General features: G+C 40.0%; 3 protein-coding genes across 4 annotated transcripts in view; 1 reads left to right on the top strand and 2 right to left on the bottom strand.

The window, feature by feature from the left end:
* The window catches only part of kifc3 (kinesin family member C3), a 58,250-nt gene extending 45,617 nt beyond the window's left edge, over positions 1-12,633 (bottom strand). The window contains exon 1 of the mRNA XM_044358470.1: positions 12,379-12,633. The gene's annotated coding sequence lies outside the window, so the exon portion shown is untranslated. The remainder of the gene's footprint in view (positions 1-12,378) is intronic.
* The window catches only part of LOC122986896 (NLR family CARD domain-containing protein 3-like), a 1,497,050-nt gene that overhangs the window by 761,829 nt on the left and 709,870 nt on the right, over positions 1-25,351 (top strand). The window lies entirely within an intron of this gene.
* The window catches only part of cngb1a (cyclic nucleotide gated channel subunit beta 1a), a 36,900-nt gene continuing 30,308 nt past the window's right edge, over positions 18,760-25,351 (bottom strand). Inside the window, exons 36-39 of one of the 2 annotated variants that reach the window (XM_044358261.1) lie at positions 24,760-24,906; positions 22,038-22,224; positions 20,821-20,869; positions 20,553-20,663 (exon numbers count right to left, since the gene is read on the bottom strand). In XM_044358261.1, coding sequence (XP_044214196.1) covers positions 20,867-20,869; positions 22,038-22,224; positions 24,760-24,906 — 337 coding nt within the window. In that variant the 3' untranslated portion in view covers positions 20,553-20,663; positions 20,821-20,866. Of the gene's footprint in view, positions 20,664-20,820; positions 20,870-22,037; positions 22,225-24,759; positions 24,907-25,351 lie in introns of both variants that reach the window. The other variant, XM_044358255.1, reaches the window with a different exon arrangement.

Genomic DNA, 25,351 nt, shown 5'->3' with positions numbered 1-25,351 from the left:
CACAGGTGAGTCAATCCCCATAGACCTCCATGTTAAAATGACTTTACAGCAGAAATAAACATGTTTACAGTCTGGTACAAACAACGGTTTTGGTCTCTGTAGATAATATCCTCTTTCATGACAACTGGACGGGGGGTGAATGTTTTTATAACTCACCCGTTTAAATTTTATTAAGCCGTAAAGTTCTGCATAATGAAGGACATGGCTGCTTTGAGTGACAGGTCCGCCAGCCGCTAGGTGGCTTGTTTCAGCCGTTCGGCCCGCCTCTTTGCCCATTTTTGATTGGCTGGGAGTTAGGCAGTGACATGAACTGCCAAGATGGCGACGGCCGGAGCGGCTCGCTTTGAGCTTCAAAACCGCTCTTCAGAAACCAACGGGTGACGTCACGGTAACTACGTCCATGTTTTTATACAGTCTATGATTAACACGTGTTTTGCTACTTTTACAGCAGCATCCAATAAGCTTCTCTAAACTTCCACACATGGTAACGCAGACAGCTGAACATATGTGATGCTGTAAACACCACATGTTCATTCATCTACTGCTGCTGGTTTCAGTCCTTCCAGCAGATGTTGGAACCCGACTGCAGTGAGGAGCTGCAGGACAAACTGTCATAGAGCTGCAACCAGTAGTCAACAGAAGGATAATCAGTCTGACTAATGATTGTGTTCATATCAAAAAATGTCAGAAAATAATGAAAAATATGGATCAATGTTTCCTAAAGACGACGTCCTCAAACGTTTATTATCAGAGAGACTAAAGAAACCAGAAAATATTCACATTGAAGAAGCTGAATCAGAGAATTTGGACTTCTTCTCTTATGAAAAATGATGTTTAAGTACGTTTTCAAGCAAAAATGCAAAATATTTGCTGGTTCCAACGTGGGAATTAGTCTCTGTAATTTGTATTTTTTGAGGTTTTGGACATTTGATGACATCACCTTGGACTATGATGGACATTTGAGTTTTTTTTATAGTTTATAGACTAAACGATCAATCAGTAAAGACAATAATCGTTAGTTGAAATGTAAAGTATGTGGAGCTCCTGTCTGTTTAAATCTCAGTGCTTGAAACTTGTTTTCCTTCCAGGTTTCCTCAGACAGGACTTAAGGTCCACACCCAGTTACAGTCAGTCCACCTTAAAACAAACAAAGTCTTTTGTTTCTGCGATTTGGACGGCGAGCTGCCAACTCCATCAAACAGTAAACGATAAGATAGAAGAGAGAAGGTAAACATGGGCAGCGTCCGGTTATCAGATGTGATCTGTTTGTGAGGAGGTTTTAATCTCAGCTGCTTCATGCAACAATAAAAAGCAGGAGGTGAGCTGAAGGTCAGCTGTCCTGCTGTGATGAAGGTGGTATCAGGTGTGTTAGTGACTATAAGGAGCTCAGACCCTCCAGATTAAAGCCGATTAGCGCAAACAAACGTCCTCTCTCTCTTCATTCAAGGAGCTTTTAATAAGTCAGATCCAGGCTGCGCTTCGTCCTGCGAGCCTTCACACAGATTTATGAAACTGACTCTCTCTGCTATTATTATGGGATTCCTTCTGTTCCTGGTTCAGATAAGACCTCAAATAAAATGTCAGATTAGAGAGAGTCATAAACTCTGACGGTCGAGAGACGTGACAGAATACATGTTGGTACCCGACCAATCACAGCTCGCTGTTTTCCACCACCTGCGTGATGTCATCAGAAGGAGGTGCCAGGCGCTTCCAGAACAAGAACATGAACAAACAATGCACAAACAGCTTCAGCATGTTTACAGTTCAGCTGCGCTCCTATTGGTCGACGTCACGGAACCCGTGGTCGTACGCGGCGGGAGAAGGTACGACGCGCTAGTCTTTCTGTCGGTGACGTCATGAGGCGTCCAAGACGATGCTCATCATCTGGAACATTACGATAAGATCACAAAGCATCCCATAATAACCCCAACTGAAAATCATCATCATCATCATCATCATCCCAGAATATAAATGATGCTATAGACAAATGCTAATGTATACTCACACATACAGTCAGATGTATGTCAACATTATTATGACTGTTTGTTTGTTTCCAGCTGCTTGTACAAATAAACATGATAAATATAAACAAACATAAAACACTAGAAAAGCTGTTCAGACATCTGAACATGTTCAAGTTATTTGTTATCTTGTGATGATCAGGTTTGTTTTCCTGCGTAAAAACGTAATAACATGTAATTGAGAGAGAGAGAGAGAGAGAGAGAGAGAGAGAGAGAGAGAGAGAGAGAGAGAGAGAGAGAGAGAGAGAGAGAGAGAGAGAGAGAGAGAGAGAGAGAGAGAGAGAGAGAGAGAGAGAGAGAGAGAGAGAGAGAGAGAGAGAGAGAGAGAGAGAGAGAGAGAGAGAGAGAGAGAGAGATGTTTGGATTTGGTGGTTTACAGACTCCCAAAATGCACTGCACACACCCATTTTATGAGCTATTTTAGGAGGAAATTACAGTGACCAGCACACACACACACACACACACACACACACACACACACACACACACACACACACACACAGAGTGATGAAGGCCTGTGTAACATGGTTGTGACGTGATATCAGTCATCTGAAAAAAAGGAAAAAAAGAGACAGAAAATGAAGGAGGGAGAGAAGAAAAAAAGCTGACAGTGAAGGAAACAACTCAGCGAGGAGGAGGAGGAGGAGGAGGAGGAGGAGGAGGAGGGAGGCCTTCGACTCCTCCTCTTCTTCCTGTGTTGCTGTTTTCCTCCCTAAACTCTGTAACTTAAAGGACACATGTATATATTTATCTTCTACTGTTCAGGATGTTTGATCGACAGCAGCAGTCTCTGAACTTCATGTGACGTCTTCAAACAAACTCTTGAATATTTTGAGTAAATCCTCTCGAGCAGGACGAAGACGTTTGAGTCTCGCTGCACAAAGACTAAACTCAACCGTCTGAGAGCAGCTCAATAAAAAAGGAAAGTCTGATGAGCTCCAGCTGCACACAGAAGCTGTAAAAAAACCTCTCAACACATCTGAGGATTCAGTGGAAACTTGTTACAGTCTGACGCACTCAGCTGAGATTTACTGTGTTTTAATTAACGGTGTTAACGAGAGGAGAGATCATCTGAACATGAACGTGAAGTGATGATGATGATGCTGCTGTTCTTAAAAGAAGGAAGACAGAAGAGGAGAACAGCTGCAGTCTGACAGTCACACACTAGATTTATTTATCATGGAAACTTCTCTTTAACTGAGCAGCGAATACGAGTCTCAGAGGTCCGATTAATACGTTTCCATGACATCACAGGTCCAGTCAGGCTGCGTTACATCATCACGTTTCACTACAAAACCTGCAGAACTCAGAGACTTGATGACATCATCACATCCTGAACACCAGGAGACGACCTTAGTTTTTCATATCGGGCTCGTTTCGTTCGAGCTCATCCGACATCCGACAACGACCTCGTTAACGGGCGACCAGCAGGCGGTGACGTGACGACGACGACGTGTCACTCAGCAGCGGTCCGGGTCTGGCTGCGGTCTGGATCTGGACCAGAGTCCACCAGAACTCCCAGCTGCTCTTCCAGAAGCAGGAAAACAACATTTAAAAACTAAAAAAATGCAAAAAGTTAAAACAAAAAAGTTAGATTTCTATTATTGGACACTACAACCTATTTCTCATATCTGTGTTCCCATAGCAACCAGGTGTAAACAAAGACACCACAAACACAAACACAGCAGTGAGTCTCTTCATAGTTTATCAGCCATCATGAAACATCAATCTGTCTCTCTCATAAAGTGAAACACAGTCTGGTATGTAAACACACTCTCTCCTCTCTGTGTACATGTGAGTGAGTTGCATCATTATCAATCTAATATAAATGATCCGCTTCTACTCTGCATCTCCTAAAATACACTCCAGTGTAAACGCCGTCTGATTGGTTGTGACTTTAAAGGACCGTTCTGCTATTTTAAAGATGTTTTATTTGTGTTTAAATTCTGCGTCTGTTCTTGTGCCAAAGTGTTCCAGTGTTTCCCCCCCGAACACTTTGTTCCTGCCAGGGAGGAACAAGCTGAGAGCTCTGGAAATATTTGGCATCATTTGTGATATTTTAGGGACTAAATTACTGGAATAATCACACACACACGATAACAAATGATCAGTGCAGCTTTAATCAAAGTTCATATTTAAAAATCAGGTGAGTTATATTTGATCAGTGGAGCTGAACGAAGCTCGTCAGGTTGTTTTATTGAGTTTAACCAAGCGTCAAACACACACACACACACACACACACACACACACACACACAGAGCAGGGCAGCATCCAGCCAGACGCCCCACAGCATCATGGGAGATCTGACTCAACAGCTCTACCTGCTGGACGCAGCTGAAACAGTCTGACAGTCTGCAGCGTCTGGTTTCAATCACTCACAGATGTTACATAACAGAGTCCCAGCTGAGTCTCTCTCTCACACACACACACACACACACACACACACACACACACACACACACACACACACACACACACAAACAGAAACGTCCTGCGTCACAGTGACTCACACATACCAACACAGACACAAAAACGCATCATAACATCAAATATACTGCAGCTCTTCATCATCACAGAGACATTTTACTGTCTGCTGAGTTCAGGGTCCGTGTGTGAAACTGAGCATCATGTTTAAAAGACGTTAAAAACAACAACACACACACACACACACACACACACACACACACACACACACACACACACACACACACAAACAGAAACGTCCTGCGTCACAGTGACTCACACATACCAACACAGACACAAAAACGCATCATAACATCAAATATACTGCAGCTCTTCATCATCACAGAGACATTTTACTGTCTGCTGAGTTCAGGGTCCGTGTGTGAAACTGAGCATCATGTTTAAAAGACATTAAAATCAACACACACACACACACACACACACACACACACACACACACACACTCAGCTGTTTGACAGTTGAGGTTTCATGTCTGACGAGTCAATCGAGTTTCAGAAGACACATGAACACAATATAAACCTCAGAAACACAGACGGACACGATCAATACGCCGCTGTGTTGCTACGGTGATGTGAAAGCTGCAACTTTTCTTCTGGATTAATCATTTTGTCTCTTTAAGTATCAGAAAATAGTGAAAATAGTGTCTTGTTGTGTCCGAACAAACATCAAAAACCCCCCTAAAATCATTCAGTTTGCCATTAGAGCTGCAACGATTAGTCGATCAACAGAAAATTAATCAGCAACTATTTGGATAATCGATAAATTGTTTTCTAAGAAAAGATGCCAAATTCTCTGATTGCAGCTTGTTAAATGTGAATATTTCCTGGTTTCTGACAGTAAACTGAAGATCTTTATTTGAGGACGTCGTCATCTTGATACACTGATCAACATATTTCACCTTTTACTGACATTTTATGGTCAAAATGATCAATTAATTAATGAAAGAATCAACAGATACTCATTATTTGCAGCTGATAACCAACTATGATAAACCAATAGATTAAATCAATTAATTTTCTGTCTGATTAATTGATATTTTCAGCTCTGGTTGAAATGTTCAAACATGTTCAGAGTTTAATGAAACTAAATATTAATTCACTGCAGTTTTTACTTTAATAAGCTGCTGTTCTATTTATGTCTTGTTAGTTTACCTCACAAGAACTTCACTTGGAAGGTGGAGTGAAAAGCTGACCTGCAAATAATAATAATAATAATAATAATAACAATAATAATAATAATAATAAACAACTTTACGGCACCTTTCATACACAGATGCAGCTCAAAATTCTTCACAATAAAATAAATTACACACACCAAGTGCTTCACATGAAAAAGATGTAAAACATAAAAGCAAATAAAAAACATTAATGTAACATAAAGATGGAAAAATAAAACTTGATAAACATTAATAAAAATAAGTTAAAATATCGGATATCGTTTCAATAACGGTGCGAATCTTCAGACTGTCTCTCCTGGAAAACATTAACATCTCAGTTGTTATGAGTTAAACCCTGCTGACCAATCACAGCGTGACGTGGGTGTAAATATCAGATCGTCAGGCTCGTCTGACGGAGTATTTTGACCCTTCAACCAGCCGCGTCGCTGCTCATCACAGGACGGACTTCCTGTCGTCTAACTCGTTTTAAACGTCTATATACGCTGACGATGCACCGCTGTTTTTAACCGTCTCGCTCAGAGACGGATGTCGACTGTGATGTAGTTTTGTTTTGAAAAGAAGGTGAAGATTTAACAGTTTTATGTTGTTCAGGGTCGACTGCACATGGATGAAAAAAAAAATACTGAATATCACCTCAAATCTAAGAGAAGCTTATTAATTAAAGTTTATTTATGTCATTATCTGTGTAAAGAAAATGTATTTTGGCTGATGTGTCAGATTTAAACTCTCAAATATTAATATCTGTCTCAAAAGTCCTGTATCGGTCGGGATATAATCTAAATAATCAGTCAGATAACATATTTGTATTTAAAAAATGTACCCTGTGGAGTTTTTGACCACTAGGAGCGCTGTGGAGTTTCTCTGCCTTTTAAAAATGAGTTGAACTGTTAAAACTCAGCAGACAACACTTAATAAAACCAGGAATCAATCCATCAATTTCATATGAAATGTGTAGGAAAGAAGAAAGAAAATCTTGGTCGACTAAAATCGTACATAATCTTCAACTAATCGATTAGTCGTGGTGGTGGGATGTAACGGACTGTTTTTGTTGCTAACTTTGGAGCTAACCTCCTTCACTTTTCCAGCATTTGGGGAAACAACAGACGTGACTTTTTAGCATTTATTAACTGACACACTGTAGTCTGTGCTGTACATTTACTGCCAGACCAACAACTTACTACTAACGTCTTCCTCTTTCCCGCTCGCTACGCAAACATACTCCTTAATGGAGCCGCGCGACTAGTGGTTTCCCAGGCAACGACAGCAGATGGGGTGTTTTGAATACACCCCCGTTGTTTTCACAGGTAATTTGTTAGTCTGTCCCTCCTGCCGCAGGAAATAATGGATTAATCCTGGAAAGCTGTTGATGTAGCACTTTACTCCTTATGAAAATAACACGGAGATTATTCAACCAATGAGAATTTAGTCGGGCGAGAGCATATCGACCAGCAGACTACAGGTCTAGAGATGTGAAAGTGATTTCCAGTCAACTGTCTTAAACTTTGAACAACCTGCTTTTGTTTCAGAGTTTTAACTGTTTTGATTGTTATGATGGGAAGTCAACAGATAGATTTTAGGACTAATAGAAGGATTTCAGGACTCAATGATTATCATAATATATAGTTTTACCTACAATAATGATACCAGCACATCTCCAACTGTGCACACAAGCACGAACAGATGTGAACGATGCTGCTAATTGACAGATAAACACAGTAAACGTCTCTACATCATGTGGTCAAATGTTTGCAGCAAAGCCTCAACTTGTTTGTCATTTTGTGGTTTTAAAACAAAACAAAAACCCTCATCAACAAAAACAGGAGCCTCTTTCCGTTCAGTCGACCTCTCTGATATCTCTGACATCTGTTTCACTTTCACCTCCTCAATCTGCAGCTTTTCCCACAACTTCACAGCTCTTCCTCTTCGTCCTCGCTTCGCTCCGTCCTGCAGGAACTCTGAAGGCTTGAATCTGATTACGAAGCAGTAAAATCACATTTCCTCACATAAGACTAAACCTCACGCTGCTGCATTCCTGTCTCATCAGATTTACACAACATGTGAACTCCTGACTGACATCTGCAACGTAAACAAAACTGAACACAAGCAAATGAATGTTGGACTGTTTTCTTGTGATAAAAAAAAAAGAAGAAACAGTGACTCGTTATTAAGAAGAAAACATTATCTAATCTATCAGCAGCTCTGACACGGTGCTGCAGTAACATAATGGAGCCGACCCTGAACTCTCCAGCTCTCAGCAAACACTCAGTTAATCTTTAATGGCCTCTGAGTGGCTGCAGCTCAATGAATGAAGCCGTTTCTCAGGCTGACTGACTGCTGCTGGTATGTGTTTGTTCCAGAGACAGAGTGTCCTTTTACCATGTAAAGCTCAAACTACTGCAGGAATCTCAGCTCGGACAAAACACAGAGAGAGAGAGAGAGAGGCGGGAAGTTAGAAAGTCCTGTACCAGTCTAAAACCGAGACTTTCTGAAAATAACTAAATCTGACCAACACAGAACATTAAACATAACTACACACACACACACACAGTGCATTCAACTAGCACGTCATTTTAAGCACTGTGATTGGACGTTTCTTGCTGAAAAGCACTTTGGGAGTTGTAGTTTAACTAAGTTTATAGAAGAACCGAATACTTTTTATTTTCTATCTTCATCTTTTGTTCTGATGATTCAACAGGACAGTTTTATGTTGGTCAATGAGAGAAATTAAAAAGGGGATTAATTAAAGGAGGCAACCGGAGCACTGACCCCGCCCCACAAGTTCCCGCTCGGCCCGTCGTAGACGTCACATTGTGATGATGTCACAGGTTTTAAAAATTGCTTTTCTAGGCTCGAGGAAAGTTTTACAATATAAAGATTTCTTCAGTGCAATACCGCGAGTGACCACTAGGGAAAACACTGGCAGCGAGGCTGAGTGGCGGCGCCAGCGTATCCAGCTCTGTTTAGACGTCCATGCTGGAATTATCGCCATCTGAGATAACTCCTCCCATTTCACTAAGCCCCTCCCACATTCGTTACTGTCGTTACACCTGTCAAATTTCCATATATGCAGTTTACAATGACAAAAAAATAGATTTTCAAAAAGAAAAAAAAAGACAAATTTTTCTTTTCCTTCATTATTTTATATATTGTTTGAACTCTAAAATCTCTTCAAAACAAAAAGATGATACGTACAGTTAATCTTCACTGTTTACCAAGCAGGCAGCTCAGTGTCTGAGGAGTGAAACCAACGAGGAAGTGACTTCAACCTGCGTTCTCTCTAACGGCCAGCAGGGGGCGACTCCACCGGCTCCATGAAGAAGTCTGATTCTATTAAAATGATCCTACTGCTCACTGGATTTATTAGCCCTGTAGACACTTTCCTGATGAGTTTATGATCCATTTATGGTCCCATTTATAGTAAAATAAATGATAAAGCAGGGTAGGCTTTAAGGCACGGCAACGTTGTTGATTGACAGGTCGTTACCATGGCGACAACGTTGATTATGTAATGTAACCATGGCGTAACCCTACATTCACAGAGTACAGGCGTAGCTGCTGCTATTTCACAGTGTTTTCAGTTCAAAGTTAATTGTAACATTCTGGTTGAATAAAAAAGTTTTGTTCAGCGTTTGATCCTCTAAAGGAGTCGGATGTTCATTTTGTTTCCATTGAGTACATTAAATTTAAATGATTTTAATCTTATTTTTCACTAGCCAAAATTAGCATTAGCATTATCACAGTTAACCACAGACTGTAAATGCACCGTGCTAACTAAGCTAGCAGCTACCAGCTAGCGTTAGGGTCACTTCTGGCTCCAAAAATCCAAGATGGCGACGATGTAAATGACAAACTGGAGGCTTTGAAACAGGAGTCCACAAACCAGCGGGTGACGTCACGGCTGCAACGTCCATTATTTATTTATTTACTTATTTACAGTCTATGATGTTTACTTCTTTCTACAGTAGTTAGCACACAAGCTAACAAGGCTATCAAAAACTATCCTACTGACACTGGCATCAGCTGTCACGCAGGTCGTCCGCTGAGTCTCTGCAGCGTCGTAGCCTGCTAGCTTAGCCGCTGTTTTACTTGTCGTTAGCCGCTAGCTGCTAGCAGTGCGTCTGCTTCTGGCTGCTAATATCATCCCTGCTGGCTGCACATTAGTTTGTTTTGATGTTTTACAACAGAAATTTGTACATTTCCTCTAAAAAACAGCAACAATTTTTTGATTAATGGAGACAGAAAATTAATTGGCAACTATTTTGATGATGATTAATCACTTTGAGCCATTTTTAAAAGAAAAAAAATGCTGTTTTGCAAGTTTTAGCTTTACTACATTTAAAATCATCGTCACATTTTTCTGCTTCTCATCATATATAACAGTAACTGAATATCATGGAGTTTTAAACTGTTGAAGACATCAGTATTTTAAATCTTTATTTATAATTGTTTAAGTTTTTCATGTTGTTACGGTTTCAACAACCAGACGACTTCCACGTCAGTGAAGTATGTGATGATGACTTCCTCAGTGATGTGGCTGCTGCTTCTCATCGGTGATAGAAGAAGAAAAAAAACGCTGCAGACGAAACTGAGTTTATTTATAGAAAACGTTGTGCTGGAGCGGTCAGTCGCTGCAGACACACCCTGCAGGCCGCCCGCCTCCTCAACCAAAACACACTGATGTTACAGTCATCATCACTGCAGTGATTCAGCCACAACACTGCACACACACACACACACACACGCGCGCACACACACACACACACACACACACACACACACACAGGAAACCAGGGAGTGTGTCTGCATCCCAGATGTCCTCACAACGACAGGAAAAAGACATAAATCGAGCAGCGTGGGGACGTTCAGCTGCTCCTCGCTGCTTTAAAAGTTCAGTCTTTGGTTTTAAGGTGAAAACTAGTTCAGAGTTCAGTCTGTTTATCTAAATAATTGATTAGTTCAATAGTTAATTGAATCATTGTGGCTCTACGACCTACTGTCATATAAAAAAAACAGCAAATCACATTTAAGAAGCTGAAACATCTGAATTATTTCTTTAAAACTGACTGAAATCATTAATAATCAAAATAGTTGCTGCAGCTCTTCATATATAAACAATGATGTTTATTTATTTGTTTGTTTAATATTTCCTTCTTGCGGTTCCTTCAGATGAAGTCGGATGTTTGTTCGTCTCTGTGCAGTGAAGGAGGAAAGTTTAAATCACCACCTGAACGCACCTGCAGGATTTATGACATCACAACTAGTCTGGAGCCAATCGTGATCCAGTGTGTAACTGACACAGGTGTGATGTCACAGTCACAAACACTGATGATGGACGTTACAGTGAAGCAGTAAATATATTTGCATATTAATAAACTAGAGTTGTTAATGAGGGAGGAAGAGGAGACGTTACTTTAGGATTTTAATAAGATTATTTAACTTTTTTGTGGAAAAACTATCAGACATTATTATTCAAAGTATTTTATATACATCTATAAACATGTCTGGAGAGAATCTTTACTCATCATCATCATCATCATCATCATCACTGCAGCAGGGTTTGATTATTGATCCACAAACAATCAGTGATTATTTTATTAATACATGAATATTTTCTGCTTCTAAATGTGATTTTATTGAGTTTTGGACTGTTGGTGAAAAAACAACAAGCAGCTGAAATATATATTGATACAGTTCAGCCCTGAAATCATCACACACACACTGAAATACACACACACACACACACACACACACAGAGACAGACACACACACACACACACACTCACATAGAGACACACACACACTCACATAGAGACAGACACACACACTGAAATACACACACACTAACACACTCACACATACAGAGACAGTGAGACTCACACACGTGTTTGTGTGTGAGTCTGTCTGTCTCTGTATGTGTGAGTATTTCAGTGTGTTAGTGTTCGTGTGTCTCTATGTGTGTGTGTATTTCAGTGTGTCTATGTGTGTATTTCCGTGTGTGTGTGTGTGTGTATTTCAGTGTGTGTGTGTATTTCAATGTGTATGTGTGTCTATGTGTGTATTTCAGAGTGTGTGTGTGTGTGTGTGTGTGTATTTCAGTGTGTGTATGTATTTCAATGTGTATGTGTGTCTATGTGTGTATTTCAGAGTGTGTGTGTGTGTGTGTGTGTGTGTGTATTTCAGTGTGTGAGTGTGTATTTCAGTGAGTGTGTGTATGTGTGTCTCTATGTGTGTGTGAGTGTGTGTGAGTGTGTATTTCAGTGTGTGTATGTATTTCAGTGTGTGAGTGTGTATTTCAGTGAGTGTGTGTATGTGTGTCTCTATGTGTGTGTGTGAGTGTGTATTTCAGTGAGTGTGTGTATGTGTGTCTCTATGTGTGTGTGAGTGTGTGTGAGTGTGTGTTGACCAGGTGAGCTCGTGTCTCTTTTGTTAAACCCGCCGCGGAGAGAAAAGAGCTTTGAATCGGTGGAAACTGCTGGACGTCCGCATGAAAAGAGAAACGCACACATTGAACCACAGTGAGGTGAATCAGATCTGCACTGTGTGACACTTTTAACAGCTGGTTCATTTGAAGGACAAACAGCTAAACAACACGACAGGGACCGTCAGTCCAGCGTCCCCACAAACCACCGCAGCCAGAATCTGAGCAGCCAAAGACGGAAGGAATAAAAAGTTCCAAGACACCAAACTTTTCCTTACCTCTGGTCCACAGCAGCGACTCCTCTCCCTCCTCTTCCTCTCCCTCTTTCCGCCGTTTCCTCGCGGTAAATTCCTCCCAGTGTCACTCGGGTAAACAGTTCACTTGTGAAAAGGTGAATTAAAAGTTAAACGTGCCTGTAGCGGCGGGTAATGTCCAGTTTTCCAGCGGTGGAGGCTCCGTCTGTCGCCCCGCTGCTCTGCTTGCTCTGCGCCGCTGTCTGTGCTGCCTTCACGGGCTGTCGGACATGTGAGAACGGGCGCGCATGGGCGAGGAAAACACGTAGTGAATTTATTGGGATGAGGGCGGGACGCATTTGTGGGATGGATCATTAGGACCACATGAAAGTAATGTTCCAGGATTCAAAACAAGGGAAAACTGGAGACTTTTTTCACTGATATGACATCAATAATGACTTATTATTTCTTTTATGCATAAATAGAAACTCTTGAATGATAACAAGAATTCTCATAACCCATAACATCCTCATAACCAGTCATAGAAGAAGTACTCAGATCCTTTACTTAAGTAAAAGTACTAATACAGCAATGTAAAATCCTACTACAGTAAAAGTACATAAGTATTATGAGCTTGATGTAGTTAAAGTATTGCAGTAAAAGTACATAAGTATTATGAGCTTGATGTAGTTAAAGTATTGCAGTAAAAGTACATAAGTATTATGAGCTTGATGTAGTTAAAGTATTGCAGTAAAAGTACATAAGTATTATGAGCTTGATGTAGTTAAAGTATTGCAGTAAAAGTACATAAGTATTATGAGCTTGATGTAGTTAAAGTATTGCAGTAAAAGTACATAAGTATTATGAGCTTGATGTAGTTAAAGTATTGCAGTAAAAGTACATAAGTATTATGAGCTTGATGTAGTTAAAGTATTGCAGTAAAAGTACATAAGTATTATGAGCTTGATGTAGTTAAAGTATTGCAGTAAAAGTAGTGGTTTGGTCCCTCTGACTGATATATTATTATATATGACATCATTAGATTATTAATAGTGAAGCATCAGTGTTAGAGCAGCATGTTACTGTTGTAGCTGCTGGAGGTGGAGCTAGTTTACACTACTTTATATACAGTTAGCTAGTTTAGTCCACTGGTTCCCAACCTAGGGGTCGGGGCCCCTCCAAAGGGTCAGCAGATAAATCTGAGGGGTGGTGAGATGATTAATGGGAGAGGAAAGAAGAAAAAACAAAGCTCTGATACACAAATCTGTTTTCAGTTTTTGGACTTTTTCTCTAATCTTTGATTTTTGCTGAAATATTGGATCATTTGAACATTTATTGAAATGAAAGCATGTGAGAAGTTTAGAGGGAAAAATCACTATTTGGTGGAGCTGTTAACAACTCATAGACATGTGAAATGTGACCCCGACTACACACTGCTTTTTGTAAGACGTCAAAAGACAAAAAGGTTGGAAACCACTGGTTTCATCTTTAACAATGTGTTGTATTTTAAAAGCTTGTTATATTATCCATTGTGTCAAATCTTCATCTGAAAAGTAACTAAAGCTGTTAAATAAATGTAGTGGAGTAGAAAGTACAATATTTCCCTCTGACATGTAGAAAGTAGCATCACATGGAAATACTCAAGTAAAGTAAAAATACCTCAAAACTGTATTTAACTACAGTACTTGAGTAAACTGTGATGAAAAGACTTCAGCAATCTGCAAACTGTCACTGTACCAACTGTTGTTCATGAAGAAATAGTTCCAGATTCGACGTGTTAGTGAGCTTTAGTTGCTGCTGGGTGTGTCTTTTAAAAGTTTGGGCAGAGTCAGGTTAGATGTTTCCGTTGCTTCCAGTCTTAATGCTAAACTAGGATTAGCATTTTATGCTGTTAAATGGCTGACGTGTAGTTGAGCAGCATGCAGATTGTATAGATTTGAGTGGTTTTAGTGGATGGTGCTTTCTCAACAAAGGCTCACAGCTGGAACAAGAGAAAAAACAACAAAACAACTAATGAATACTTAAAAAAAATATTTTACAACAAAAAAAAATCTGAACTCTGATTACAGATTTCTTCCTAAAAGCTTCAAAGGGATCCGTGTACTGCTTTGCAGGGAAGGAAGTTGGAGTTTACGAGGGCACCCTGAAGGCAGCATCACCTCCGGTTCAAACAGATGAAAGTGGAGCTGAAACACTAATCACATGAAACACATCAAAACCTCCGTTTGATTCAGTTCAGCTCAAACAGTGAAGCAGTTTAACGACTTCAGAGTAACAAGAGTTGATTCACAGATTCGTTATAATAAAAGTGTTTCACTCGTCAGTGTTGTGACCTTCAGACAACAGCTACAGTGTTTGGTTGTGGGAACGTTTTTCTGGGATAACAGTCCCTCAAAATACTGTAACTCTAAATACTGTAAACTTGCTTCCACATGAGAGCAAGAAAAGAATGATTGTCATGACTGCAAATAAAGAAAATGCAAAACTTATCTTGTGTCTTTTATGTCAAATTTAACACAACTAATTATTTAGAGGTGAGAGAAAAGCTGCAGTTCATGTTCTTAAAAATATTATTTCATTAAAACAGGTAGAATACATGAGACCAGTTCCATTACAAATCATGTTATTTATAAACTATAGTAGAAATACATCAAATCTTCATTATATCGGCATTCAGAGTGAAATTCCAGCAGTTATTCGGTGTCACGTTTCTTCTTCTACTCTCTCAGAGCGCAGTGTGACGATGCTTCCTGTGTCCAGCAGCAGCTTTCAGCTCTGCATTGTTTCTCTTTTCCCGCCTTTTCTTGTTTTCAGTCTTTCCTCTTCAGCTCTGGCCGACACAATGAGTTTCCTCTGCTTCCTGAAGCTTTTCCTGCCACACACACACACAAACACACACACTTAGTATTTCTATATATGGTCGGCACTACATTTCTCCCAACAGCTCTATATTTCCTCATCAGAAAGCTCGGCGGCGCCCTCTAGCAGCAGTCAGTATAAACAAGTAAAAGTGACTGGAGGTGAACGAGGCCACGTGGCTAAAATGAGAACATACATGTTTCTAATCACAATATTATATTTCTGTCACATATTTTGTGCAAATTTACCAAAATAACACAGTTAGCGCAGCAGCTAACCAATGCTAATTGGAAAAGTAATTTCAATTGAGCTTTAACAGGTATGTTCTTTTTGTTAATATCTATCTAATATTTGCTAGTATTTGTTTAAATCTTGGTAACACTTTAAGTTTATACTGATTTCCTGGAGTCAGTTGCAGATATTTAACGGTTAATTTTCAGGATATTTTAAAGGTTGCGATTTGGTACAAATTATAAGAAAAACAGAGAAAAGTGTAAAGTTGGTTTAGTTGCTAAGTGCTGATTCGTCATATATGGTTTCATACGTAGTTGTTAGTTTGTCTGATTACATTAGACTTTTAACTCTTTAACTGACAGAAAATAATCAGTTTTCAGTGTGTAGTTTTGTGTGTCAAACTACATCTTAGTATTTTAGGTTGTTTCTTAAAAACTCGATAATGAGCACGTTTCCCAAAACCCTTTCAAAGAAATTAACAGTTACACAGCAGCTACTTTTAGGAAATTATATTTAAAAAGCCTAATATGCTAATATGTAGTTTTACACACAAAATTACACACTGAAAGTATTTTCTGTTGGTTAAAGGGTTAGTTCAGATTTTTTGAAGTGAGGTTGTATGAGGTACTTATGTTTTACCTGCAGTAGATTTAAGTCGGCACGTTCCCAGTTTGGGGAAGCAGACAAGAGTCCCGGCACGGAAACTAAGAACTGTGTTACAGTGTAACGTAATGAGTGGGAGTTACAAACTAAACCAACTTAACAGTTTTTTCTGTTTTTTCTTACAATTTTTACTAAATTGCACCACCGTCTCTTTAAAATGCCTTAAAAATTAACCATTAAATACCTGCAAATTATTTCCAGGAAATTAGTATAAAATTAAGAGACTTTTAAAATAAATTGTTACCTTTATTTTTAACTACTCATCTAAGATAACCGGCACAAAGGCCTTTTAAACAAGCTAGATAACATTTGCTGCTGCTCATTTCATGCTCACATGACTACGTGTCACCATGGTTACCAAATGATGATTATATCTATTAGAAGATAAATTCCTTGACTGTTTTGTGTGTGTGTGTGTGTGTGTGTGTGTGTGTGTATGTGTGTGTGTGTGTGTGTGTGTGTGTGTGTGTGTAACTGATACTTTTCACTTACTTTTTAATGAGGAACTGCCAAAATAAATTTAGCTTATCTGCTCTTCTCTGATTCATTGATCAGGGACAATCCTCACACTCGTGCTGATGAGCATACACGTCACCATGGTTACCAAATGATCTTGTGTTATTTTATAGATCACTTATACCGATCACTTCTTCCTTTTTAAGGTCGTTTTCAAATCTCTAGTGTGTTTGTTCTGGTCTGGTTGGTAAACTAGCTTCAGTTTCTTTTCACAAGCCGACCAAAACGCATCATTAAAGCCAGGTGAGAACGTTCTCTCATCTCATTGGTCAGATGTGTCTGGCGCGGGAGCGAGAATGTAAACACAGGAGGAAGGTCCTGAAGAAGCTCCAATCTACCCAAATATCAAGTAGACAACGTGCTTGGTTGTTAGTCCAGGTCAGACCTCCATCATTCTCCTGCTAGCTGCTAGCAACTGCTCCTGGCCATTGGAGTCGTTTAGCTCAAACATGCAGCCTTGTAGTCGGTCAGATGGAGGTCAGGTCACGTTCCCACCCAGGATGAACTGAAATCACTTCCTGTAAAGGTTGTTTTGGTTCGAGAGTTCAGATCTGCACCAACGAATCGAACCAGAGTCACATTCAACCAGGATGAACTACACTGGGAGGGAAAACGCTCTAACTGGTGCCGTTGTTTAGTCCACACAGTTCGATTGACAGCTTTTACTCCAACCTGAACAAACCGAACCACTCACAGCGATGAGCCCAAATGACCTGGAAACTAGTGGAGTAAAATCATTAAAAAGCATTAGAGCTCAGCTTGAGTTAGACAGTTATTGACAGCGGAAACAGGAAATAGATAACGACCAATCACAGCCAGATGTGGCAGAAAAATACAATGTTCTTCACACATCATGATCATCATCAGATCGATCAGCAAGCACTACAGAGCTGTAAGTTCATTTAATCATCTGACAGATATGTTTAGTATCAGTAAAAATATACAAAACATGAAGACTTCTACTGTACATCATCACTTTTAAACATGTTGTGTCTTAAATATAATCAGTGTTTCAGCTCAGTGAGTCAGTGGCTGTGCTGAGGAGCATCAACGCTGCAGAACAGAAGCTAGGAACTCTGGGAAATTAAGTTACATAAACATATAGCCAAGGATTGTTATTGTCACACAACAGACACCTTTTATTTACTTGTAGCAGCCATTTCTTGCCCCTTTTTCATTGAGTTTCCTCAAACGAGTGGAACAGCGCCCCTCTGGGTTGTAACAGCTGGTAAATGTCAGTCAATCTGTGTGGTCAAAGACGGTACTGCACCTTTACTCAGGGATTTCCCAACTTCCTCTGACTTTTGAGATTTTTAGATTCCCAAAATCTTCACAACCCTAAATTTTAGAGCTCACAAATTTTCATGTGAATCTGATCATTAAAGGAAAGAATAACTACAGGAAGAAGAAGCGAGGAAGACATAAAGGATACTTCTCATTTGCCTTATTTCATTTCTGCTTGTTCCTCCGATGATGAAGGATGATTTTCTTTGTGCTTCTACACTGAAGTCTTTTATGACACTGCGAACAAATATCAGAACCAGCTCAGGTCATATTACTACAAATGTGTAGTTCTCATTTGTTTTCTGCTTCACAATAGTTCAATTTACTGGATATATTTCTTGTAGGTCTGATTAAAGGACACATATTCTGCAAATTTTCAGCTCTATATTTATATTCTGGGGCTCTACTGGAATATCTTTGCATGATTTCCAGTTAAACTCCTTATTGATCTTCTACTGGTCCTTTATGCAGCCCCTCAGTTCAGCCTCTGTCTGAAACAGGCCGTTTTAGCTCCTGTCTCTTTAAGGCCCCGCCTCCTGATGAGCCCGCTCTGCTCTGATTGGTCAGCTTCAGGAAGCTTCCTCCGGCTCCGGAGGCTACGTAAACAAACTATAGTAGCAGGATTTCACTTCTTTTTCTCCTTCTTTACTCCAAATGTCAACTTCTGAACATGTGACGAGCTGTCATCTCGTCTCGAAAGTAAAAAAAGCAAACAAACTGGAACTTTGACCATGTTTAACATCCGACATCAGAACAGGAAATACATGAAAATACATCGTACAACTCTTCTCTAATACATCTCGCTTTATTCACCAAATGTGTTTGACTAACTTGACTTAAAACAACATCAGACACAAGACAAAGAGTCTGTTGTCTTTCAGCAAGAGACACATTTTAATGATCTATCGTCGTTATTTACATTCAGTCACATGTCACTGAAACTATATTTCGATTGGAGCCATAATTACATCATTTCCTTTTTCCCTTAAAAGCTATTTTCAGGGCGAACAAAACTAAAACTATTTCTGCACATTATAAGATATTATAATAATAACTTGGTTTATAAAATGATGAATTTACAACCAAATATTCATAAATGCAAATGATTCATATGTAAAAAAACACAGACTGCTGCCAGTAGAGATGTCTCATGTTCAGTCAGCGTCTGCAGTGAAGTAAACTTATAAACTGTGGTTTGACTGATCTGTACAGTCTGAATATGTATATAATATATCTGTCAAACACTTAAGGGGTTACATGCAGAGATTTTTTACCGAATTGGCCTGAATATATAAAGACCTCCTTGTTTTCCATCAAACAACACACTTTGACACTCGTCCAGCTGAGATATTATTAATCCAAGCAGAGGAGAGTCTTCATCCTTCTGTTACAGCAGAAGATAAATCACAACATTAGGTGTATCACTGATCGTCGTGTCTGTCCGAGCTCCTCATCCTCTCTCACAGCAGTAATTCTTGCTCAACTGTTTGACGGATGATTCAAAACCGTATTTATCAAAGCTCCTCAAACTAGGAAATCACTGGTAACCGGTCTGTCCCGTCCTCACCTGGAGATGTTCCATGAGAGGAGAGATGTTTTATGAATGTTTGATGAGAATAAGCTTATTGACAGATGCAACATGTGCAATATATGCTGCAATATTATAGGGATTGTAAAACGACGTGGTTGAATGGCCCACCTACTATTTTAATTGACTTAATAGGCTGCATTTATTTTTCAACCCATGTGAGTAGCTTTGTTTACAGTCTATGAAGGCTAAATGACGTATATATATATCTACTAACAGTAATGTCTCATCCTCTCCTCTTCAATCTTAAGTATTTTTTGTCCTGCGTTAACTTTTAGGACGATTCCTTGTAGTGATTCTGGGAAGTTTGATAAATACGGATCCAGATCTCATCTTGCCTTTCTCAAATGTGATTTCCAGAATAAAACATTGTTGTATATTCAGGCTAATACGGTATTTCATTTTCAGTTTTGTCTTATGAGACGACATAAATAAAAACTAATAGCGCTGGCAGTGATAACTCTTCATCCTTTATATTATTTTAAAGGTAAAAGCTTTTAAAAGTGGACTGACAGCTGATCCAGCTGCACCGCCGTCGTCGTCGTCATCAGGTGATGGTTCAGAGGAAAAGGACGTCTCATCACTCTTTGTTTCCTTTCCTCACGTCTTTTCCTCGTGTCTTCAGCGGGAGGAACTATGATGTGAGAAAAAGATGCAAGTGAGGCAGACGAGAAGCTGCCACTGCAAAAAAAAAAAAAAAGGAGGAGGAGGATGTTTCACAGCGTGGTGAAGGAGGAAGAAGAGAAGAAGAAACAGAGGGAGGAGTCTGTACACCCACAGGAGCAGGACAGAGAACCAGAATGCACTGGGGTTGTTGTCTCTCCACCTGCACAAAACCCTTGTCCCTTCTCTGGAGGTCGTTGAAAGGCATTCTGGGACTCGTTCACTGTAGAAGAAGATGAGGCAGGTTGAAGAAGAGTAAAAATCTGTCCTGTGAGGACGGCAGCTTCCTGTCAAATCATTTCCCCGCTGTGTCTCCCTTCTTCTCTTCTCCGTCTTCCTCCCCGGGTGCGACCTCCACGGTGAGAAACTCCTCCCCTTCCACTCGCGGCGTCATTCTGATGACGACCGAGCTGTCGGCGGTCTCTGCCACTGTGTCGTTGTCGTCATGGACCACGGTGTGCGGGATCGGAGAGCGGCGGTGCATCGGAGAGGGAGGAGGGAGCGGGGAGATGGAAGGGGGACCCTGCGAGGGAGGAAGAAATAATAAAATATCAATATTTTCGGTGTTTCTGGGATTGGAGCTTGTTGCTCTTTGGGGTATTTTTTTTTATGTCAACTCATCACCACAGATCTGATCAGGTCACGTGACCTCCTCAAATATGTGGATGTGTGGTCCTCACTTTGTGGCTGTGTGAACCAACTGGGACCGAGACTTCTGACGTGTGTTTACTAAAGCAGCAATAGAAGACACAGATAGACGTTAAGAGACAAAACAAGAAGTGCAACAAATAAAAAAATTAGGTCAATAGAGAGCTGAAGTGAAACCGTTCCAGAAGTAGTAAAACCTCAATAAAACTCATTAACATTTGTAAGTTCACAAGATAAAAAAAATATTATCTTCTGGGACTTCAGGAGCTCTGTAATTTGTGTCTGATATGGTTTTTTTGACAAAAAAGTTCAGTTAAGTATTAAGTTAAAAATCCTGAAACCATCATCTCCTCCTTCTGTTTCATGTAAACATCCAAAAATATATCCTGTAAATATATTTTACATTTCTAAAGTTTTCCTGCTGGACACCAGATGTTTCCTCCTTCACTGTAAAGTTCATTCTCAGTGTTTGTTCACTGGAGGCTTCAAGTTGCATACTGGACCATGATTGGCTACGACCTAGTTGTGATGTCACAAATTACGCTCAACATGTTTTTGAGTTCAGCAGCAGTTTTGCTCAGATCTTATTTAGCAGCACTTTAAATAAATCAAATCAACTGCGGTTCATTGCTGGTCTGAATCAGTGGATCAGTTGATAAACTCTCCTCTCATTGGTCAGATGTGTCTGAGGCGGGAGCGAGAACATTAACACAAGAAGAAGGTCCTGAAGAAGCTCCTATTTGCCCAAATATCAAGAGGACGTGTTTGGTTGTTAGTCCAGGTCAGACCTCCTGGCTACAGCAGCCGTTTAGCTCAAACTTGCAGCCTCGTAGTCGGTCAGATGGAGGTCGGATCATGTTCCCACCACAAATAAACCGAGACCACTTCCTCTAAAGGGTCTCTGTGCGGTTGTTGAGTTCAGATCTGCCCAAATGAATCAACCAAGGAGGAAAACCAACCAGAGTTCCGTTCAAGAGTAAACAGGTCTGAAAACATCTTTACTGCATTAAATTAGAAAACTGTAGACATTAACTTGCGATAATTAAATAATAAATATTCCTCATTGTTTGCATATTACAAGTATGTTAGCAAGTTTACTTTTTAGCAGTCTTCTTCTTCTTTGTCTTTTCCTAAAGCATCACTACGTCTCTCTGTGTGTTACCAGCTGTCTATCAGTGAAGTAGCGTAAAAACTATCAGCCGGAATCATAAGTTTACAGAAGTGAAGCTGAAGGCCGATGGTGTCGTACCTCTGCACCGTCATCAGATGGTTTGTAGGTCTTCTTCAGCTTGGAGAAGGTTCCCTCTATTCCCGCCTGCTCAGTCACCTTCAGCGCTGCCTTGAACATTTTGGGAGTGTCCGGTCTGGGTGGGATGACCTCTACCGCCTCTTTACCCTCCTTCTCATCTGGCTTCTTGTCCTTTGTCACCATCATCCTGCATGGACAAAACAGGAAAACACGTTGAGCGTGAGGAGACCGTCACATACAGGACAAACATCCAAACTGTTTCTGCTGCTGAGTCCAAAAAATCCTTCCAAAATTCCACCTTAAAAGAATAATTAAACAAGACAGATAATTTTCTTCAATCTGCTGCTGCAAACACAACCTTTAAAATCTCGGACGTTCATACCAACACCTGCAGCACCTCCAGCACACCCAGCCGTTCTGCTGCAGTAACATGTTCTGACTGAGGAGCTCAGGAGAGAACATGAGGCTGAGCAGGAGGAGGAGGAGGAGGATCACGCCGCTGATCTGACCCCGTTCTCTGGCTGTCTGCACCCAGGAAGTATAATCGACCTGAGAGAGATTAGAGCCGAGTCTAATCCTGTTCAGGACAGGAGAGAGCTCAGACGGGACAGGTCGAAGGAGAGTAGAGCAGGCGGTTCCGACACCACACAAAACTAATTAGGGACCGAGCCCTAAGGACGAGGACCATATTGTTTTTCGTGTGTTTGTTTGCTTGTTTGTTTGTTTGTTTCTTTCTTTATTATTACGCCACTTAAACCCTTAATTTGACCCCCTAAACATGCTCAAAAACTCACCAAATTTGGCACGCACATCAGGTCTGGGTAAGAATGTACAAATTAACCCCTTAAGTGCCAAAATGTGCTCTCTAGCGCCACCTATGTAACAAAATGGCCACCACGGTCCGTAGGAATGTCGTAGAGAGATCAAACCAAACTCAATTATTCATCTCATAAAGACCTACAAATCTCATGCTGACACCCCTGACCTAAATCCAATAGGAAGTCCGTAATCAGCCTTTCAAAATAAGACTTTGCCCCAATTTTGGACCCCAAACAAACGCTATCTCCTCCGAGGGTGTTAATGGTATTGGCTTCAAACTTTAATAGATGACTTATGACACTGTGCTGAAAAAAAGTTGTTAAAAACTTTGCAATTACCTCGAACGGTTTGGATTTTATAAGCCCTGAAAGTTGCAGTGCCACATCACACCTTACAATGTAAAACAATGGGAGGTATGAACTTTGTGTCAAACAGAGGCTGCTGATGTCTAAACTATAAGTCTGACCACTTTCAAACTTGTATCAATGGATTCACCACAAAATTTCCTACTAAAATATGATTTTTAATGTAAGATTTGGCCAAAGTAATGGGATTTATGAGGATATTTCACAAAAAGTGTACTCTAAAATCCTCCTCTCCAACTGCTCCTGGTGATGTCACTCCCTCAGTGCTCTGAAACATTCCGCAATACACACTCATTATAAAATCACAGGAGGAGCAAGAAAAGACTTTAAAACTCACACTCTAATATCTCAAAAACAATAAAAGATAGAAAACACATGTAAATTCAAGATTTGTAGGTCAACGTCTCGTGACTCATTTCAAGTTCAAATGAAGTTTGTAACTAGAACTATGTGGAAGCAGTAAATGTTCAAAAAGGTGTGGGTTCGTTCACACTCTCCATTCAAATATATGAGTATTTTTCTGTGTCCAGCTGCAGTTACTTATTGTCTCTACACACCTGACAGTACACATGTCAATCAAACTTTCAAAATAAAAGCACACCACACTTGTAAGAAATATCCCTCAGTTTTAAAAAGCGAAATGATGTGATCCCGACAGGCCAGAAGCGAGGTCCCGACCAACGCTGCTTGCAGCTTTAATTCATTTATTTATGTTTTTAGGCTTAAAAGTGGTAATTATTCATTCATTAATGGAGATGTTTCCACTTTATTTCAACGACATTATTGGATGAAATTCAAGAATCAATTCATGAAACAATTTAAATGTTGTGAGAAGCTGCTGCACTGGTTTGATCCTCATGTTAAATTTATAATTAATTAATGGTAAATTTATTGAAATATAGTTTTTTAAGGCTTAAATTAGCTCTCAGAATCGTTTAAATATTAATACATATGTTCATTGATGTTTAAACAAATGTGTAGTAGATTGAAAATGTGCTGCCAGAGTTTCCAATGCTGTGACTAACTTTGGTCACCAGATGGCAGCGTTGAGTAAAATTAATTTTACACCACCAAGTGCATCCTGGTCTTTGTTTCTGGTTTCATTGAGCAGGGTGGACGACGCTGTGAGTCTGTTGTGGAAAGTAGTTGGTAAATATGCACATATCTGGTTAAAATATGCATGTATAAGAACTCTTCAGAAGTTATGTGAGTGTTTTAATGTCCTTGAATTGCGGTGCGAGCAGTCGACCACACTGTGTTTTCATGTGTGTAAAGTGCATGAAGTGTCAACCGCACTATTGTAGTTTGTTATTAATTAAATCGTACAGAGTTTAATTTAATTTGAACTCTGTTTTGATGTAGATGACGGTAGTGTATATATATATATGTATATATACTGTATTTTACTTTGCTTCTGTTCCGTTTTTCATTTTTTTCAAAGACTGTAAAGAAGGTGAAAGCAGTTTACACTCAGTTTACAGAAGTAGGCTGATGCCCTCCTCAGCTTCATGAAGCAGTTTGGGGTTGTGGACTCTTACTTGGCCTTCTTGCGGAGGAGTTTCTGGGACTCTGGGTAGTGGACCAGGATCTCCGCCAGGTCCTTCTTATCCAGGATGAAGAGGTTGGCGAATCCGTGTGCCTTCACATTGGCTGTGCGACGGTTTCCTCCGCCTCCTGCCAGCAAACTGACCAATCAGAGAAAAAGACAAAAATGCACATTTCAATGTTAATAATGAAATAACATGCAGATTTTGGGGAAATTCTGTTAAAATTTGCGCTATATTTGGATGGAAACCTGGCTAATGACATATCATCATCTTTTAGTTGATATGTTGAACTTGTTAGCAAACAGTTGCTTATTTCCACATCCAGCAGTTACAGAGCAACATTATCATTCATGTGGAGTCGTGTTTCTGTCCACCTGGTGAATGTAAGTCCAATATTCACTCTCTTTTAGCTGTTTTTACTCTCTACCAACTCCTGAGGGAAGTATCTGACTCTTTAGCTACTAAATGCTCCACTATGTTCACCAGCTAGTCTACAGCTAACTGTGTCTGTTTGGTGCTGAGCAGGTAGTGTACAGCTGTTTTTTACAGCTTTTTCTCTGAAAACGACGCTATGAGAGCACTG

This window comes from Thunnus albacares, chromosome 1, assembly GCF_914725855.1.
Source record: "Thunnus albacares chromosome 1, fThuAlb1.1, whole genome shotgun sequence".
In the NCBI taxonomy this organism is placed as follows: Eukaryota; Metazoa; Chordata; class Actinopteri; order Scombriformes; family Scombridae; genus Thunnus; species Thunnus albacares.
Note: the sequence above shows the minus strand (reverse complement) of the source record. Positions and strands in the feature narration are given on the sequence as shown.